This window comes from Lutjanus erythropterus, chromosome 4, assembly GCF_056507025.1.
Source record: "Lutjanus erythropterus isolate fLutEry1 chromosome 4, fLutEry1.hap2, whole genome shotgun sequence".
NCBI classification, from domain to species: Eukaryota; Metazoa; Chordata; class Actinopteri; order Lutjaniformes; family Lutjanidae; genus Lutjanus; species Lutjanus erythropterus.
The window spans coordinates 43,840,865-43,856,256 of record NC_139320.1 but is presented as its reverse complement, the minus strand read 5'-3'; the positions used below and the strand labels follow the sequence as shown (position 1 = coordinate 43,856,256).

Here is a 15,392-nt window from a genome sequence, read left to right as displayed (position 1 = left end):
CAGACCCACAAAAAATCCCAAACCTTAAAGGGAAAGTTTATCCAAAAATTAAAATTCAATCATTATCCACACATCACCATGCAGATTGAAGGTCAGATTTAGGTTTTTTATATAAAATATAAATCTGAAGGCACTGGCATCAGTTACCATGGTAACTGAACCAGAATTTAACTGGGCCACAAATGGCAAGTTCTGTCCTTTGGGGGATGTAGAAAAGGTGTTTTCCTGTCCTGACAGTGGAGGTGCCCTGAGAGTAGAGCCTGCTGATTTTTGCCATATCATTACACACATCATTGTAACTGCTTTGTATTATTGGGTGTATTTGAGTGTATGTCTGTTATCTCTGACTTTTTTGTGTAACTTTTCTCTCAAAGAAATTCTAAGAAGTCACATTTCATTGTCTTCATAATGACAATTCTACTTTCATTTAGACAAACGTGTGTGTGTGTGTGTGTGTGTGTGTGTGTGTGTGTGTGTGTGTGTGTGTGTGTGTGTGTGTGTGTGTGTGTATATATATATGTGGGTTGTTGCTGCTTGTTACACTTCTGCTATTTTTGTCAGGTGAATACTCACTTGTGTCAAGTAGAACCACCTTCTTCTGTTTACCGACAATGAATGTTGTTTGATTTGATTAATTTACAACATACAAGGTGCATTCCACGACAAACATGCAGATTATTTATAGATTATCATGTAATTGATTATATACAGACTGCTATTATGTTGTCCTTGATAATTATGACTAAAGTTATCTACGACAAGAATAGCTACAGATGTGTGTCCGGCTGGCGTCTGATGGGTGCCAGACCTCGCCTCGACATTGGAGGGCATGGCCATGACGTGGCGTCAAAATTTGTTGAATTTTGATGATTCGTCATGAAACAGGAAAATCCTATAAATTTAGTACAAATGATCTAATCTGCACCAAACCTCCATGTTTGATAACAGTCCCGCCCTGAACACTTCGACATGACAATATTCTGCAATAGTCATAGTGCCACCTACTGGTCACCTACTAGGAAATAACATGTTAGTTTGTCAGTCGCAGCTCCACCGGTGCCTCCTGTGTCCGACTGGCATCTGATGGGCACCTGATCCTATCACCACATTTTTGGAAAGCATGGGCATGGCCATGGTGGTGGATTTTGATGTCTCACCATGAGAGATGACGTTGCTATAACTTCAGTATAGATAATCTGATCTGAATCAAACTTCACCTATTTGATAACAATCCCACACTGAACACATCTTCAAGTCAATATTCTGCAATAGTCATAGTGCCACCCACTGGCCACAGGAAATGCCATGTTGTAGGCTTTGATGTGCTCCTCCAAGCGGTTTGCCCATATCCAACTCAAATCTGGTCAGACAGGCCTTAAGTCCTGCATTGTAAAGATCGTGTTGAATCGTCAGTGATGTGCATCCACGACGATACAGCGAACTTCGGTGTTTCAGCATGACATAGGAAGTTGCTTAAACTTCAGTTTACATCACTGAATCTGCCTAAAACTTCACATTTGATAACAGCCCCCCTCTGAACACATCAACATGACAATATTCTGTCAATGTTGCAAATTGGCTCAATAGCACCACATACAAATTTGCTCCTCATCCACCAGTCAGCATCTGGCGACATGGTCATGGCTGTAGCGTTCCCTGGCGGGCCTGTCCAGTGCTGCTTGCAGCTTTAATGTTCTTTTTGTTTGTTTTTTTATTGAAAAAAAAAAATCTACAATCAACACAATAACTAAGACGTCCACGTTAACTAGAGTGGGGGCTTCCTACCTTGGTGGGGACTGTTTATCTTGTGGGTCATTAACTCGGTGAGGTTGCAGTAATAGTTAACATAGTTATAACACTTACTATAAATATTATTTTGAGAGAAAAAAGTGGCCATGACCAGAGTCAGCTGCATTACTCAGACACTTATTCCTTCAGAGAACATTCAGCATTAATTTGAATTCTAATTCAAACAGCCAAAACTAAAACTCTTTAGTGTTTTTAAAAATGTATTTAAGTATTTAAAAGTTAAATGAATTGATGAAATAAATTCATTTTTTGTGATTAAAAGGTGTCTTCATTGTATAGTATGTAATTGTTCTATTTATCAGTTTATAATGTTAAAATTAATACAGTAATGGCTTTTACAGTGGTTGAATCAGTATTGTGCTAAAAATACAGCAAGCTGTTTATTACTGTAATAACATTTACAGTACTGTGATTATTACTGTAATAAGAATTACAGTACTGTGATACTGTGATTAGATTTATGGTAATCATACTGTGAAATGTATTTCCAGCAACTTACCAGCTAATTGCTGCCGGTAACTTACTGAAAATTTTACAGCATTCTTGTTACAGTGTATATTATGATATTGAAATTAACAAAACATACACTATTTACTCAGAAAAGTAGTTTTTCATGTGACATGCAGTATCAATCCACTCCACTATAGCCTGCTCAAGTACTGTCAGTACCAATTCCACCAGTCCAAGTAGTGTTTTTCTCTCTGTTTTCTGGAAGAGGTAAGCAGATAATGAAATGCATACATTGCCAATGTTTGATTAAATTCAAGCGCTCTAAATACTTAATGGGCTGCTCCTCAGCAAGCAGCAGGAGAAGAGAGCAGGACGAGACATGTCTCTCCCTGGAAAAAGATGAAAGGGTCTCCAACACCCTCTGGCTGAGTATGATGACAGAGAACCTCACACACTGTGTGTCTGACTCACTACAGTTACATTTTATTTCCAGCGCCTAATTCCACAATGCAGACAGTTGTGTTTTTCAAGTGCTCTTCATTCATGCATCACACAGCAGCTTATTCTCACTGCTTATTCAAAAAACAGGTGTGGAATTACTTCAGTTTCTTACAATCACAAGCAAACAATAAGCAAGCTCTTTTCAGAACTTAAAAACTATTGATTGAAGCTATTATGGATCTACAAAGTATTTTAAATTTTCACTGGATGGCTTATAATCTGTGCATTTATTTAATAAATATAGAAAGAAGCATATCCATGCTTTTGCTGCAGAATTTCTGACTTGTAAGATTGCTTTAAATACTGGGCAAAACAAAATTAATTAGGCCTGACAATAAAAAAAAACACTTATAAAAAAGCAAAATACAACACAAAATACAGTGCTACTTCAAATGCAGACATTATGCATGCAACGCCCTAGATTCAGATTTTTTAAAAAAAAGTTTAATTAGTCAGGGGACAGAGATGCAACCTCGGTCTGATCTAATTCACAAAAAAAAAAACAGTAAAAAGATGTGTCTGCACTGAGAGAGCATGCATCTTCTGATTCAAAGCTGCACTGATTACTGTAAAAAAAAAAAAAAATCATTCTTGTAACTTTCAGTCTTTTGACTTTAAATGGTGAGTTGAATGAATGTACTGTACAGAGTTCTATCAACCTGTTAAAGTAAGTTTTTTAATAAACACGATCAGCATATTAGCAGACTTCTAATCATTAATTGTTTGAGTAATAAGACCCTTTTATAACAGTTTAAAGAAAAACATGAAAACTAGCTGTGCTAATACCCTTTAAGTCATAATTTCACGGCTAACCATGATGCATGTGTAGAATACACCCTTACACTTATTATTTAATAAATTCACCAAGAGCAGTTTCACATATTGTCTTTGTGCAGACGCTGGAACAAAGTGGCTCAAACAGGAGCAGCTTCAGCTTCAGTTCTTAGTGTGAAATGAAGAACTGACTTTTAAACTGAGAAAATGTAAAAGGAAATTATATTTATTAATAATGCTGGTCAGTTTGACTAAAGAATTATTGGTTCAACTTAATATCTTAAGCTTATTGGACATGTTTTCTGAAATACAACTAAATTAATACCAAGTGTATTTGATACAAGTTCCTTTGTTTTGAATTATTAAAAAATTACCTCAACTTTTCTTTTCAAATTCAGTTAACTTAAAATCTTAACATGGCATGGACACTAAATTTTGAAGATAACAAAAAATAGTTTGTATTTTTTTTTTTTTTTTTTTTCTTTATTAGTATTTTTTGTGCAATCCTTAAACAGTTTATTTCCTCAACATTACAGGAATAGCAGTAAGAACAAATTTGAAATTTATGTAGAAGCCAAGATTTGAAATTGTGTTGAGTAAGAATAACTTTTAAAATCCTTAATAGTATGTGTTAAATATGATTTACACATTATAAGGCAAAATTATGATTATCTAGGCTCATTGCATCATTTAAGTTTTTCTGCTCTGTGTCCAACCCAAAGTTTGCAATTTATAACCTTAAAGCCAAACTGAAGAGACAGACTGTGAAATGTGGAGACAGACAGACAGACAGGCAGCAGTCTGAGGGGGTGGGATGGTGACTGGGAGGCGCCTGCCCTCTCATTAACCCCCCGTTTCCTCCACACCTCTTTGTTTACACCTACAGGCCGGTCAAGTCCAGGCAGAAGTGCAGCAGCAGTTTCACAGACTTGACTCTGTTCTTGTTGGAAGAAAACCATGTTAGTTTCTATGCTCGGTTTTATTTTGCTCTTTGGAGTTTATGATGCCTCTGACTCTGTGGCTCCTGCCCAGCTCCGGCCGCCGTCGCTCGTGTACAGTTCCTCGGTCCGCTCGGTGTGTAAACCCATCCCGAGCACCCTGTCTCTGTGCCACGGGATCGGCTACAGGCACATGCGGATCCCCAACCTGCTGGGCCACGACACCCTGCGGGAGGCCCAGCAGCAGTCGGCGGCCTGGCTGCCCCTCATCTCCAAGCTGTGCCACCGGGACACAAAGAAGTTCCTGTGCTCGCTGTTCGCTCCGGTGTGTCTGCCGGAGCTCGGCGGGCCCGTCAGCCCCTGCAGGAGCCTGTGCGAGGCCGTGCGGGACGGATGCGTGCCCGTCATGAGCGCGTTCGGGTTCCCGTGGCCCGAGATGTTCAACTGTACCCGGTTCCCGCGCGGGACCGACCTCTGTATCCCGGCAACCGGAGAGCACGAGAGCAGGACTGCAGAGGAGGTCAGGCACGAGGAGGCGCTGAAAGGTCAGTGGACTCAGAACTGTTTTACACTTTAATTTTTTACTGTTTGTTGATTTACTTTTCACTGGAGTCCAAGTGATACTGGATTATGGAGGTCAGGAGGAGATTTTAAAAAATGGAGTGTATTTTCTGATATATTGGCTAATATTCTTTATTTAAATCCAAATTATATCACAGCAATTAAATAGTAAACTTTCACAGGGATTTTTCAGAATTATATACACCTATAAAAAAAAATCATAAATAATACCTTGAATTAAGAACAATGATTAAATACACAAAATTCTGCCTGGCTGCCATAACTAAAAACAATCTGCATATAGTTGTGTTAGGCCAATATCAGGCTTGACAGTATTGGCTGTCCAATATGTTGGGTTCTACTTTTCATTCATCTGCCTGTGTAAAGTACTACTAGACCCACAGGTAAACTGACTGGTATGTTTTCAATCAACAACTGTGTCACCATCAAATAATTATACCTTATAAGTAACACTCAAATGCGTTTTTCATATATACACTCACTGCCTGGCCCCTTAAAAAGTCATTCAAAAGTACCTCAAAAGTAATCACTGCAGTGATTAATATGTTTCAGCTGAGAACAAGTTATTTAAACTTAACTGAGCAGCTTCTAATTTCTTAAACAACTGTGTCAGAAGACATCCTGTGGTCATGGAGAAGATGTTACTCTGTTTTAGAAGGGTCAAATTATTGGCCTGCATCAGGCAAAGAAAACAACTAAAGAGAGTGATGAAACTACTAAAATGTTTAATAGTGAAAGTAAGAGCATTTCCACATGCACAATGTGAAGAGAACTCAGTTGGGACTAAACAGCTGTGAACCATTAAGAAAAATACTTACCAGTGAGGCTAATCAGAAAAAAAAAGGGCTTCGGTTTGCAAGGGAGCATAAAGATTGGACTCTGGAGCGATGGAAAAAGGTCATGTGGTCTGTTGAGTCCAGATTTACCCTGTTCCAGAGTGATGGGGGCATCAGGGTAAGAAGAAAGGCAGATGAAGTGATGCTCCCATAATGTCTAGTGCCTACCATACAAGCCTGTGGGGGCAGTGTTATGATTTGGGGATGCTTCAGTTGGTCAGGTCGAGGTTCAGCTGAGTGTACATCATTGACATATAGATGTATATGCATATATGTAAGCTTTCATTTATATTTTATCCTATTATGTTCTGAATTTAATTATCTGTATATATGGGAATACAACTTAGGGCTGGGTGATTATGGACAAAATCAAATATCATGACATTTTTGTCCAAATACCTTGATATTGATATTGCAACAATATTGCAGGGGTGACTGTTGGTGCTTTCACAAAATATGAGCTGCAACTATAACAATTTTCTATATTATTGATTAATTTGACAATCATTTTCTTGATTGATCAATCAGTTGTTTGGTTCATAAAATATCAGAAAATTGTGAAAAATGTTGATCACAGTTTCAAAAAGCCCAGTTTACTGTCATGGAGAGAAAATATTCACATTTAAGATGATGAAATCAAATTATTTAGATTTTCTTTCCCTTAAAAATGATTACAGATTGTCACTTGATCATCAAAATAGATGGTGATTAATTTAATCATTGACAACTAATCGATTAATCAACTAATGGTTGCAGCTCTAATTAACAGGGTAAGGGCAAATAATAGAACAGGTAGAACAGCCTGGCAAGTTCAGAAAATTACATCACTTTACTGTAATGCAGCCTTTAAAACCAAGAAAAGACAACACTTAATGCCACATCATTATATAATGATATCCAAAATCTAAGATGATATATTGCCCAGCCCTACTACTACTACAGCTTTCATTTTGTTGTGCAACACTGTGTTTTATAATGAAAAATTACTTTGATATTTTGATTATGTTTAACATATTATCCCTTCTGCAGAATTACTCAAAAAATTAAAGTATTGCTTCAATCAGGCTCTCCAAGTGCACCACTATAGTATTATCCCTGCATGCATATTTTTGCACAATGCACAAATAAAGAGTCAGACAGATATCAGTGTGTTGATATACTACCTGGTCACGAACATATCAGAATCAACGCTTATTTCTGCTAATAAGTAACAAAAAATGTCAATATGGTAAGAAAATGTTTGAGTTAATTCGGAAAGTGTCTCCATTACTTAGTTCATCCACCACAACACTCTCAACAAATGTTCTTTAATAAACAAATTTAAGTGATTCTTATCAAAAATCTTTATTTATATTATACATATCAGATTAAAAATTAAAACAAAACAAATATTGGCTACAGTTTATCAGTACTGTACAAATCATGTACATAAATGGCAGAGAGATACAGTGATTTTGATTATTGATTAATTCATACAGTAATTTAATCAAGCATTAGTCTCAATCTTTTTGCTCGTTCCTGATTCTTCAATATGAGGACCTTATTTTAGTTATTCATATTTTTTGTTGTCATATATGATAGTAAATGAAGAGTCTTTGGGTTTTGGACTGTCGGTTGGACAAAAGAAGGAACCTGAAGACATCTCCTCGGGCTCTGGCTTGGAAACTGTGATGAGCATTTTTAATTGAATTAATTTTATTGTTTTGTTTTATTTATTTAATTTAAAATGTTTCCTACCAATTTGGTTGTCTTTTGTGCCGTGTTACCAACTGAATTTCCCCTCTGGAGATCCGTGAAGTTTTATTTTATCTAATCTAACCTTTAAGTTGCTTTTCTTGCTTTGATCCTGAATTTCTGCTCAAAGACAACAGCCCCACCACCTCTATGATTTTTTTAACATCCTCACTGCAGACACTCACAGTCATCTAATCCCCTCTCTTTTCAATCCTCCAGGTAGTGTTATCTGTGATGCCTGTAGTCTGGCTGCTGAAGGAGAGACTGACATCCAGGAGAACTTCTGCCACAGTTCATATGGTGAAAACAAGATTATTCAGATAACGTAGGCTACAAAATGCATCCTTTTTTTTCTTTTGAGAACGAAGCAGAACACAGCATGATTTTAGAGTACATTATGTGATTATAGAGCCAGTGGGGTTGTTTTACAATGTGTCTGAAATGGCACCTGTTAAAGAGTTTTCTCTCTGTCTCTGCCGCAGCATTTAAGATGCGTCTGGGCAGTACGGCGACGGTGGGAGGGGACCGTCAGCTGGTGCCTACGGCCCGCAGCCGCATCCTGAGGTGGGCAGGGGGAGGTGCCGAGAGGGCTGAAGGGGTGGGAGGCGCGATGGCCCATAGCGCTTTGTGGCTGCAAGAAGGAGGCACCTGCACCTGCCCTGGCTTAGACTCTGCAGAGACAAATGAAGACAGGGGGTTAGAGGAGGAACACATGGATAAGGGACCAGCAAGAGACAGCAACTGGTACCTGGGCCTCGCGCAAGCTGAAGAGGGAAGACTGGTGCTGACTCGACTGGTGAGGTGGAGCAGAGGGGACAAAGAACTGAAGAAGTTCATCAGAGCTCTCCTTAAACAGTCCTGTACAGAGCTGTAGACAGGGAGTTATCAGCCAGTGCAGTCCTGCCCCAGGGACACTGCTTTGTGGTCATACGCAGTCTGTAACTGTGTGCCGCCGATAGCAACACACAAATCCAGAGTTACCAAAGTATAAGAAACTAACTGTTAAATAATGTTCTGTTAACAAAGTTACCAAATAAGTAAGGGATGAGATAATGGGTGATGTAATGCAGAATTAACCCCAACAAGGTGAAGACGCCTGAAGGGATTTATGTTGCAATAATGACCCACTCACTATGACGATATCCCACTGATTAATCTGACACAAAGTATTAATTTAAAATTATTTTATTTATTTAAGATTGATTTTATTGCTCCTATAGAGTCTACGATCAGACAGTCACAGTCTGTTATTCATAGCAGACATTATTACTGGGCTTTGTCACTCGATTGTGATTGATCAATTACAGCATTCTTATTTCTGTATAGCAGACTGTTGCTATGAAGAACAGCAATAAAATCAATTTTAAATCCATAAAACCATTTCAAAATTAATATTTTGTGTCAAATTATTTTTTTAATAGTAATAAGTGGGATAATGTACAGTGAGCAGGTCATTACTGTGTAATAAACCCCTTTAGGGTGATGAAAGTCCTGCATCATCTTGTCGGGCATTATTTGACAGGAATGACCCACTCGCTGTACATTATTGCTTACCTATTACATGGCTTTGTTAAATACTCGATTCAGATTGGTCAATTACAGTATTCTAAGGTCTGTTATTTTGTATATAGCAGACCTTTGCTATGAAGAACAGACTGTTGCTATGGGTGCTATTCTGATCATAGACTAAAGAGGAGCGATAAAATAATTTTTAAATGTATATTTTCTATCAATTTGATTTTTGGTTAGTGACATAAGCAGGATGATGTACAGTGAGCAGGTCATTATTGTAAAATAAACCCCTTCAGGATGATTCAGCAGTGTTTAAAGATTAGTTAATGGATACTGTAAGTGTAAATCTGTATACTAGTCCCTTTCTTGATGAATCTTTCTGATTAACTCTGGAAAAGGTGCTAAATGTCTCGCACTCAGTAACCCATCAAGTCTTTCTACTTTATTTAGTGTCCCATCAAGTAAAGCAATGCATCATGTTGAGTTCCTGTCATCATATTCTGATTATTTTACCATAACTCACCATGTTTGAGTCCCCTCATGTAAAATAGAATATTAGAGTTTTTACGGTGAATGGCAATGGACAGCGAGCTGCCGTTTGTGTATCATGTTGGAATTATCTCACACAGGCAGTGATAGTAAGACATTTTCACAAATGTTACTACTACACATGGCACGTAAAGACTTATATAATTCTAACTGGGGCGATATTTGTGTATTTTCTTGTATTTCTTTGTACATTTGTGTATACTGAAGAGACAAAATGTGAGCGTTGAGTAGTTTTAATAATGGTTGGAGGGGTGTTGGCTGATATCAGAATTTTTTATTGCTACATTTTTTGGGTTGAAGCATTGTAATTTATGTTATTGCTGTAATGATGAAATGTTTTTTTATATACTACCAACTTTGCAATGCTTTTATATATATGTTAAGTATACACGATAAAGTCAAGATTTAGTTTGCTGTCATTTTCTATTGTACATGCATACATAAAAACGAAATGCTGTTCCTCCCAGCCCATTGCAGTGTAACAAGAAATCTACAAATATATATCTAAAAAATCCCTTTAAAAAAAACAACTAAAAACATATAATAGATGTGCAAGTTTTTGTTTGATAAGAAAACAGATAACATATGTTAGGATGATATAATGTCAAGTTACAAAAGAGAAGCACTGGAAATGAAAGAAAATTTTATGTTAATAAATCTTTTTGATTTGAATTTCATCTCTATTCTTACATTTCATTACATTTATTTGTACATTAAATGATTCTGCTGCAAGGTTATTGTAGTTAACTAAAACTAAAAACTAGACAGACTAGTTTTGAAACAACATTTTGTACTTACAAAATTAATTTATTATTATTATTTAAATTATTAATTTTTAATTTATATTTAATTGTATTGTAATATTTATTTTGAACTTTGAACTCACCATTGACAAATATAATTAAAAAAAAACTAACAAAAACTATTACCAAAACTAGTAAGAAACTAAGCTAAAACTAAACATTTTTAGACAATTAAAAATAAAAACTAAAGTGAAATTCACTCTGGAAACAAACTGAAACTTAAACTTAAAAATTAAAAAGAAGATAAAAACTAATACAATAAATAAAAAAGATTGTAACTCTGTTCTGCTGTAGGTTTTTAAATATTGTACTGAGTTACATTAGATAATATTCCATGCATCAGCTTAGGGATTGTTTTTTATCTTTCCAACATGACTCAGTAAAAAAAAAAAAAAAAACGAAATTTGATTCCACACACAGACACACACCTGTTGATGTTAACTTGGTATATCAGATGTCCATTTCACGCTGCCTCTCATTGTCTCTGCTCCTGTCCACAGTATCAGTCCTAGTCTAAATATCTAGGTAAGACTTAATCTGTGTGTCTGATCTAAACTGACTGAAACTGATGTTTAACAGCTGTAGAGTTACATATGTGACTGTTAATGTCTGTTATTTGGAATTTATTTTAGGACATATACTGTCATGCACGTGATACATAAATTATTCATGCAGCCAGGTCTCTTACACTCACACACACCTCTCTGTCTTTCTGCTCTCGTCTCAGCCGCTTTCATCTTTGTTACCGTCAGCGGTGCCGTTCTTTTTTAGAAAACAGGTGAGTGTGTCTGTTTTTCATGGGACAGTTTATTTGGATGCAGATATTTTGTGACAGCTTTGGTCTTGTGTGTGGAGTCTACAGTTACCTGAGGCAGCAGGAACATCTAGAGAGACACAGCAGTTTCTGTCACATGGAGCACAGGACTGAAGCCTCAAAGACAGCTCCTGTTTAGATCTTAGCTTTGCATAATTCAGATCACGGAGAGTTTGTCTCAAAATGTGTGTGAAATTTAGTAATTTCACACACATTGATTATTCCATTAATAAAATTATTGCTATTGTTGGTCTCATACTAGTCTTATCATAGCCAGCTTTACAATGATGCACTTTACAATTTCTTTCTTTGCATTCATTAGAGATCTTTCATCAGTTGTGAGTGATCTTTCTGTAGTTTTGCTGTAATTAATTCCTGGCTTTAATCATTTGCCTTCTAATCTTTCTACTATAAAGGACTTTGTAACACAGCAGTCTATTTTGACCCAAATCATGATTTTTCCTAAATAGAACCAAGTGGTTTTAGTGCCTAAACCTAACCAAACAGAGAAAAAACACTGAAGATAATAAGTCAACTAAATCTAAAATTAATAGACAGCTTTCTGCTCTGGAAGACAGAAAGATTTCTGACAGAAGGGGCTTTCTCATGGCATCCGAACATCTAGATATCAGATGTAGAGCTGCAAGGATTAGTCATTCAAAAGAAAATTACTTGCCAGCTGTTTTGATAATAATTTTTCAAGCAAAAATGTCAAACATTTGCTGGTTCCAGATTCTAAAAAATAAAGTTTTGCTGTTTTTCTTTGTCATTTATGATAGTAAATGAAGAGTATTTAGGGTTTGGACTGTTGTTTAGACAAATGAAGCAACTTAAGGGAAATTGTTTACTTTTACACAATTTTTTGACATTTTATAAACTAAACAATTCATCAATTAATCCTGTAAATAATCAGCAGAATAACTGATAATGAATAAATCCTTAGCTGCAGCTGATGAGAGTGAGGCAATGAGCAGAATGAGACACATGACAAAATGTTTGAGTTGCAGAGTTTTTGAGATATCAGCTGTAGAGATGTCTGACTTCTCTCCAGTGTATTAAAACTAAATGATACCTGATATGTGATCTTTAAGTAAGTTCCTATAGGAACTATTTTCTTTCTATGGTATGAAGAAAATAGTTCCTACATGAAAATATGTATTACACATACACATCTTATCAAAATGTGTGTTTTGATTTTGGGGTGAACTGACCCTTTAAAACACAGGAAGTCGATGTCATTTTAGTCCATTAACGTAAAAACAGAAAATAGACAGAAGTACAAATTCATCCTTTTAGTTGATATAAAATAACTGAGTTTGAGTGACTTGTGTGTGTTTTTCTTCACATGAGTTAGGATGGTGTCTCCAGCCATCGCTCTGGCCTTCCTTCCCCTCCTGCTGACACTGATCATCAGGTACCGCTACTACTTCGTGCTGTTCTATCGGGCGGTCCTGGTCAGGACGTGGAAGGACTGTGTGACTGGTCTGAGCCGAGAGGAGCGAGCCTACCAGTATGTTCTCACTCATGCCACCCCCGGGGACCCTGACAGCATCCTGGACGCCTTCGACGTCTGGTGCAGCAAGGTGGAGTTCATTAGCAACATTGGACCTAAAAAAGGTGTGGAGCTTTAGTAACCCTACACAGCAATCTATCTGTCTATGAGCATGAGCTTGGCATGTTTGGTTCTTGAGCTGAAATGATTAGTCGATTAATCAATTAGTTGTGAACTATTAAATTAATTGCCACCTACTTTGATAAAGGCTTAATTGTTTCAGTAATTTTTTAAAGAAAAAATCTGGTTTCTTTAGTCCTCTCTGACAGTAAACTGAATATCTTTGCGTTGTGGATGAAACAAGACTTTGAGGACATAAACTTGGCCTTTGGGGAACAGTGATCAGCATTTTATGGACCAAACAGCTAATCGATTAATCGAAAAAATGATCAACAGATTAACTGATACCAAAAATAATCGTTAATTGCAGCGTTATTTGCTTCGTCTTCGTCTGTGCGCAGGGAAGATCCTGGACCGGCTGCTGATGGAGCAGAGCCCCCTGACAGTGCTGGAGCTGGGTGCCCACTGCGGGTACAGCACCGTGCGGATCGCCCGGGCTCTGCCCCTGGGTGCCCGGCTCTACAGCGTCGAGATGGACCAGAGGAATGCTGCCATCGCTGAAAAAATCATCCGGCTGGCAGGGTTTGACGATGACACGGTGAGAGCAGAAATATGTAAACTCAAGGCACTCTATGTACTATAGGCCTGTAGATAAAAGCCCCAAATGATCTACATACAGGCCCTCACCATTATCTGTTTTCACATAAATCTGTGGTATTTAAATTAAAGGGATAGTGTGGATTTTTTGAGGCGGTATTATATGAGTATTCAGTGTATTAGCTATAAAAATTTGTGAATTGGGTTGGTTTGTAATTTTTAAAAGAGTAGGTCCTCAGAAAAAAGTTTGTGAAATTCTGCATTAATGTATTGAATTTAAAGAAAATGAAACCTTTGAGACATCCATGCTGTGTGCTCTCCAGGTGGAGCTCATCGTGAATCCCTCTGATGAGGTGATCCCTCGGCTGCGGTCTGACTACGGTTTGGAAAGGCTGGATTTTGTCTTCATGGATCACTGGAAGAAATGCTACGCCCCCGATCTGCAGGTGGCCAGAATGAATCATTATCATTCTTTTAGTAATTTATTGTCCTGTCTGGGAGCTAGCTGGAAGTAAAAATAATAATTTGTATATGTAAACTTCATATATTTAAGTAAAACCATGAAGGTGGACATGTACTCTGAGACGGCGGAAGCCTGTTTATTTAAAAAAATAAGTGCTTTCATAATGTACATGCACCTGAAGTTGCACTTAAATGCTTAAAGTTATATTGGTGTTTTTCCCATTTTCTATTTTTACTTTGTCCACTGCTTCAGTTATATGATACTACCTGTGTGTGTGTGTGTGTGTGTGTGTGTGTGTGTGTGTGTTACAGATGCTAGAGGGCTCAGGTCTTCTGGGAAAAGGGTCTATGATCGTAGCTGATAATGTGCTGTTCCCCGGGGCTCCAAAGTTCCTCAGGCACATTCGGAAGAGCGGCCTGTATGAGTGGAAGGTCCACCGGGCCACACTGGAGTACAGCAAAGGCATCAGGGACGGCATGGCTGAGCTGGTGTACCAGGGAATCAAGTAGACACCATGCAGACGTAGGATATCACTCACAAGTGGCGGGGGATGGACTGGCGGTGGTGTAACCCATGTTCAAACAAATGTGAAAGAAAACTGTGACAGAAATGGCAACTGTAAATTCTTCCCCAAAAGATTCGCCTAAAAACTGCACCATCTCAGTGTCTAGTAAGAGATGCACTGTGTCAGCTCAAGGAACTACAGTAATGCTTTTCAAAATACCTCACTGCAAATACTCTCCTGCAAAAAAAAAAAAATGAAAATCATTTTTTAAGGATAAATGTGTGACAAAACAGCACTATAATGAAGTACTGTAGTGTTGCAGAGATGCCCTGTTCTACAAATCTTGTTCTCCAGATGTGAGAAAACCTGTTTGTTTGGCACAGACCCCAACAAATGTCACATCATCATGATTTTAATAGTTTTTGTAAAGAAAATGAACTGTATTGCAGCCCCAGCCTGCAAACAGAAACAAGATCCACCTTTTTATTCCTGCTGGGGAGCTCTGTCACTGTCATTACCAACTGCTAATGGAAGCAAAAACATAAGAAAATTCTTTAAAAAAAATAGCTTGTTTACTTAAATAGAACAGATAAACTGGAGATTTTAAAATAAATGTCCTTTATGTACGTTTACTACTGAAACCTGTATGAAAACATCTTAAACGGACAGTTCACAGCAAAATCCAAAATAAACATTTTTCCTCTGCCTGTGAGATGCAGAGTTTTAAAGATATCGGTCATAGATGTCTGCCTTCTCTCAAAACCATGACCCAGTTACTCAAGATGACCTACAGACCTCGTTGTGAGCAGTTTCACGTGAGAAATTCCACCACAGAAATAAGATGGCACAACAGGCCAGAGGGAAAATATGTATATCTGATTTTGGGGTGAACTGTCCCTTTAAATGGCAAGTC

General features: G+C 37.5%; 2 protein-coding genes across 2 annotated transcripts; both read left to right on the top strand.

Moving 5' to 3' along the window:
* The first annotated feature begins 4,125 nt into the window (after window positions 1–4,125).
* sfrp2l (secreted frizzled-related protein 2 like) lies at window positions 4,126–9,438 on the top strand. Its single transcript, XM_084716628.1, has 3 exons — window positions 4,126–5,017; window positions 7,844–7,924; window positions 8,107–9,438. Exons 1-3 carry the CDS (start codon window positions 4,492–4,494, stop codon window positions 8,496–8,498), a joined length of 999 nt encoding a protein of 332 aa, XP_084572754.1. The 5' UTR covers window positions 4,126–4,491; the 3' UTR covers window positions 8,499–9,438.
* Window positions 9,439–12,582: 3,144 nt separating this feature from the next.
* tomt (transmembrane O-methyltransferase) lies at window positions 12,583–15,076 on the top strand. The gene is made up of 4 exons (XM_084718095.1): window positions 12,583–12,919; window positions 13,316–13,512; window positions 13,835–13,957; window positions 14,286–15,076. The coding sequence occupies exons 1-4, from the start codon at window positions 12,658–12,660 to the stop codon at window positions 14,481–14,483; spliced, it is 780 nt and encodes a 259-aa protein (XP_084574221.1). The 5' UTR covers window positions 12,583–12,657; the 3' UTR covers window positions 14,484–15,076.
* The last annotated feature ends 316 nt before the right edge of the window (window positions 15,077–15,392 follow it).

Bases quoted from the DNA above. Each gene is read 5' to 3' on its own strand.
- sfrp2l (XM_084716628.1), top strand. From the start codon at position 4,492: ATGTTAGTTTCTATGCTCGGTTTTATTTTGCTCTTTGGAGTTTATGAT. The intron at 5,018-7,843 runs GTCAGTGGACTC...TCAATCCTCCAG, and splicing joins GCACGAGGAGGCGCTGAAAG to GTAGTGTTATCTGTGATGCC. The intron at 7,925-8,106 runs GTGAAAACAAGA...TCTCTGCCGCAG, and splicing joins CTTCTGCCACAGTTCATATG to CATTTAAGATGCGTCTGGGC.
- tomt (XM_084718095.1), top strand. From the start codon at position 12,658: ATGGTGTCTCCAGCCATCGCTCTGGCCTTCCTTCCCCTCCTGCTGACA. The intron at 13,513-13,834 runs GTGAGAGCAGAA...TGTGCTCTCCAG, and splicing joins CAGGGTTTGACGATGACACG to GTGGAGCTCATCGTGAATCC. The intron at 13,958-14,285 runs GTGGCCAGAATG...TGTGTGTTACAG, and splicing joins GCTACGCCCCCGATCTGCAG to ATGCTAGAGGGCTCAGGTCT.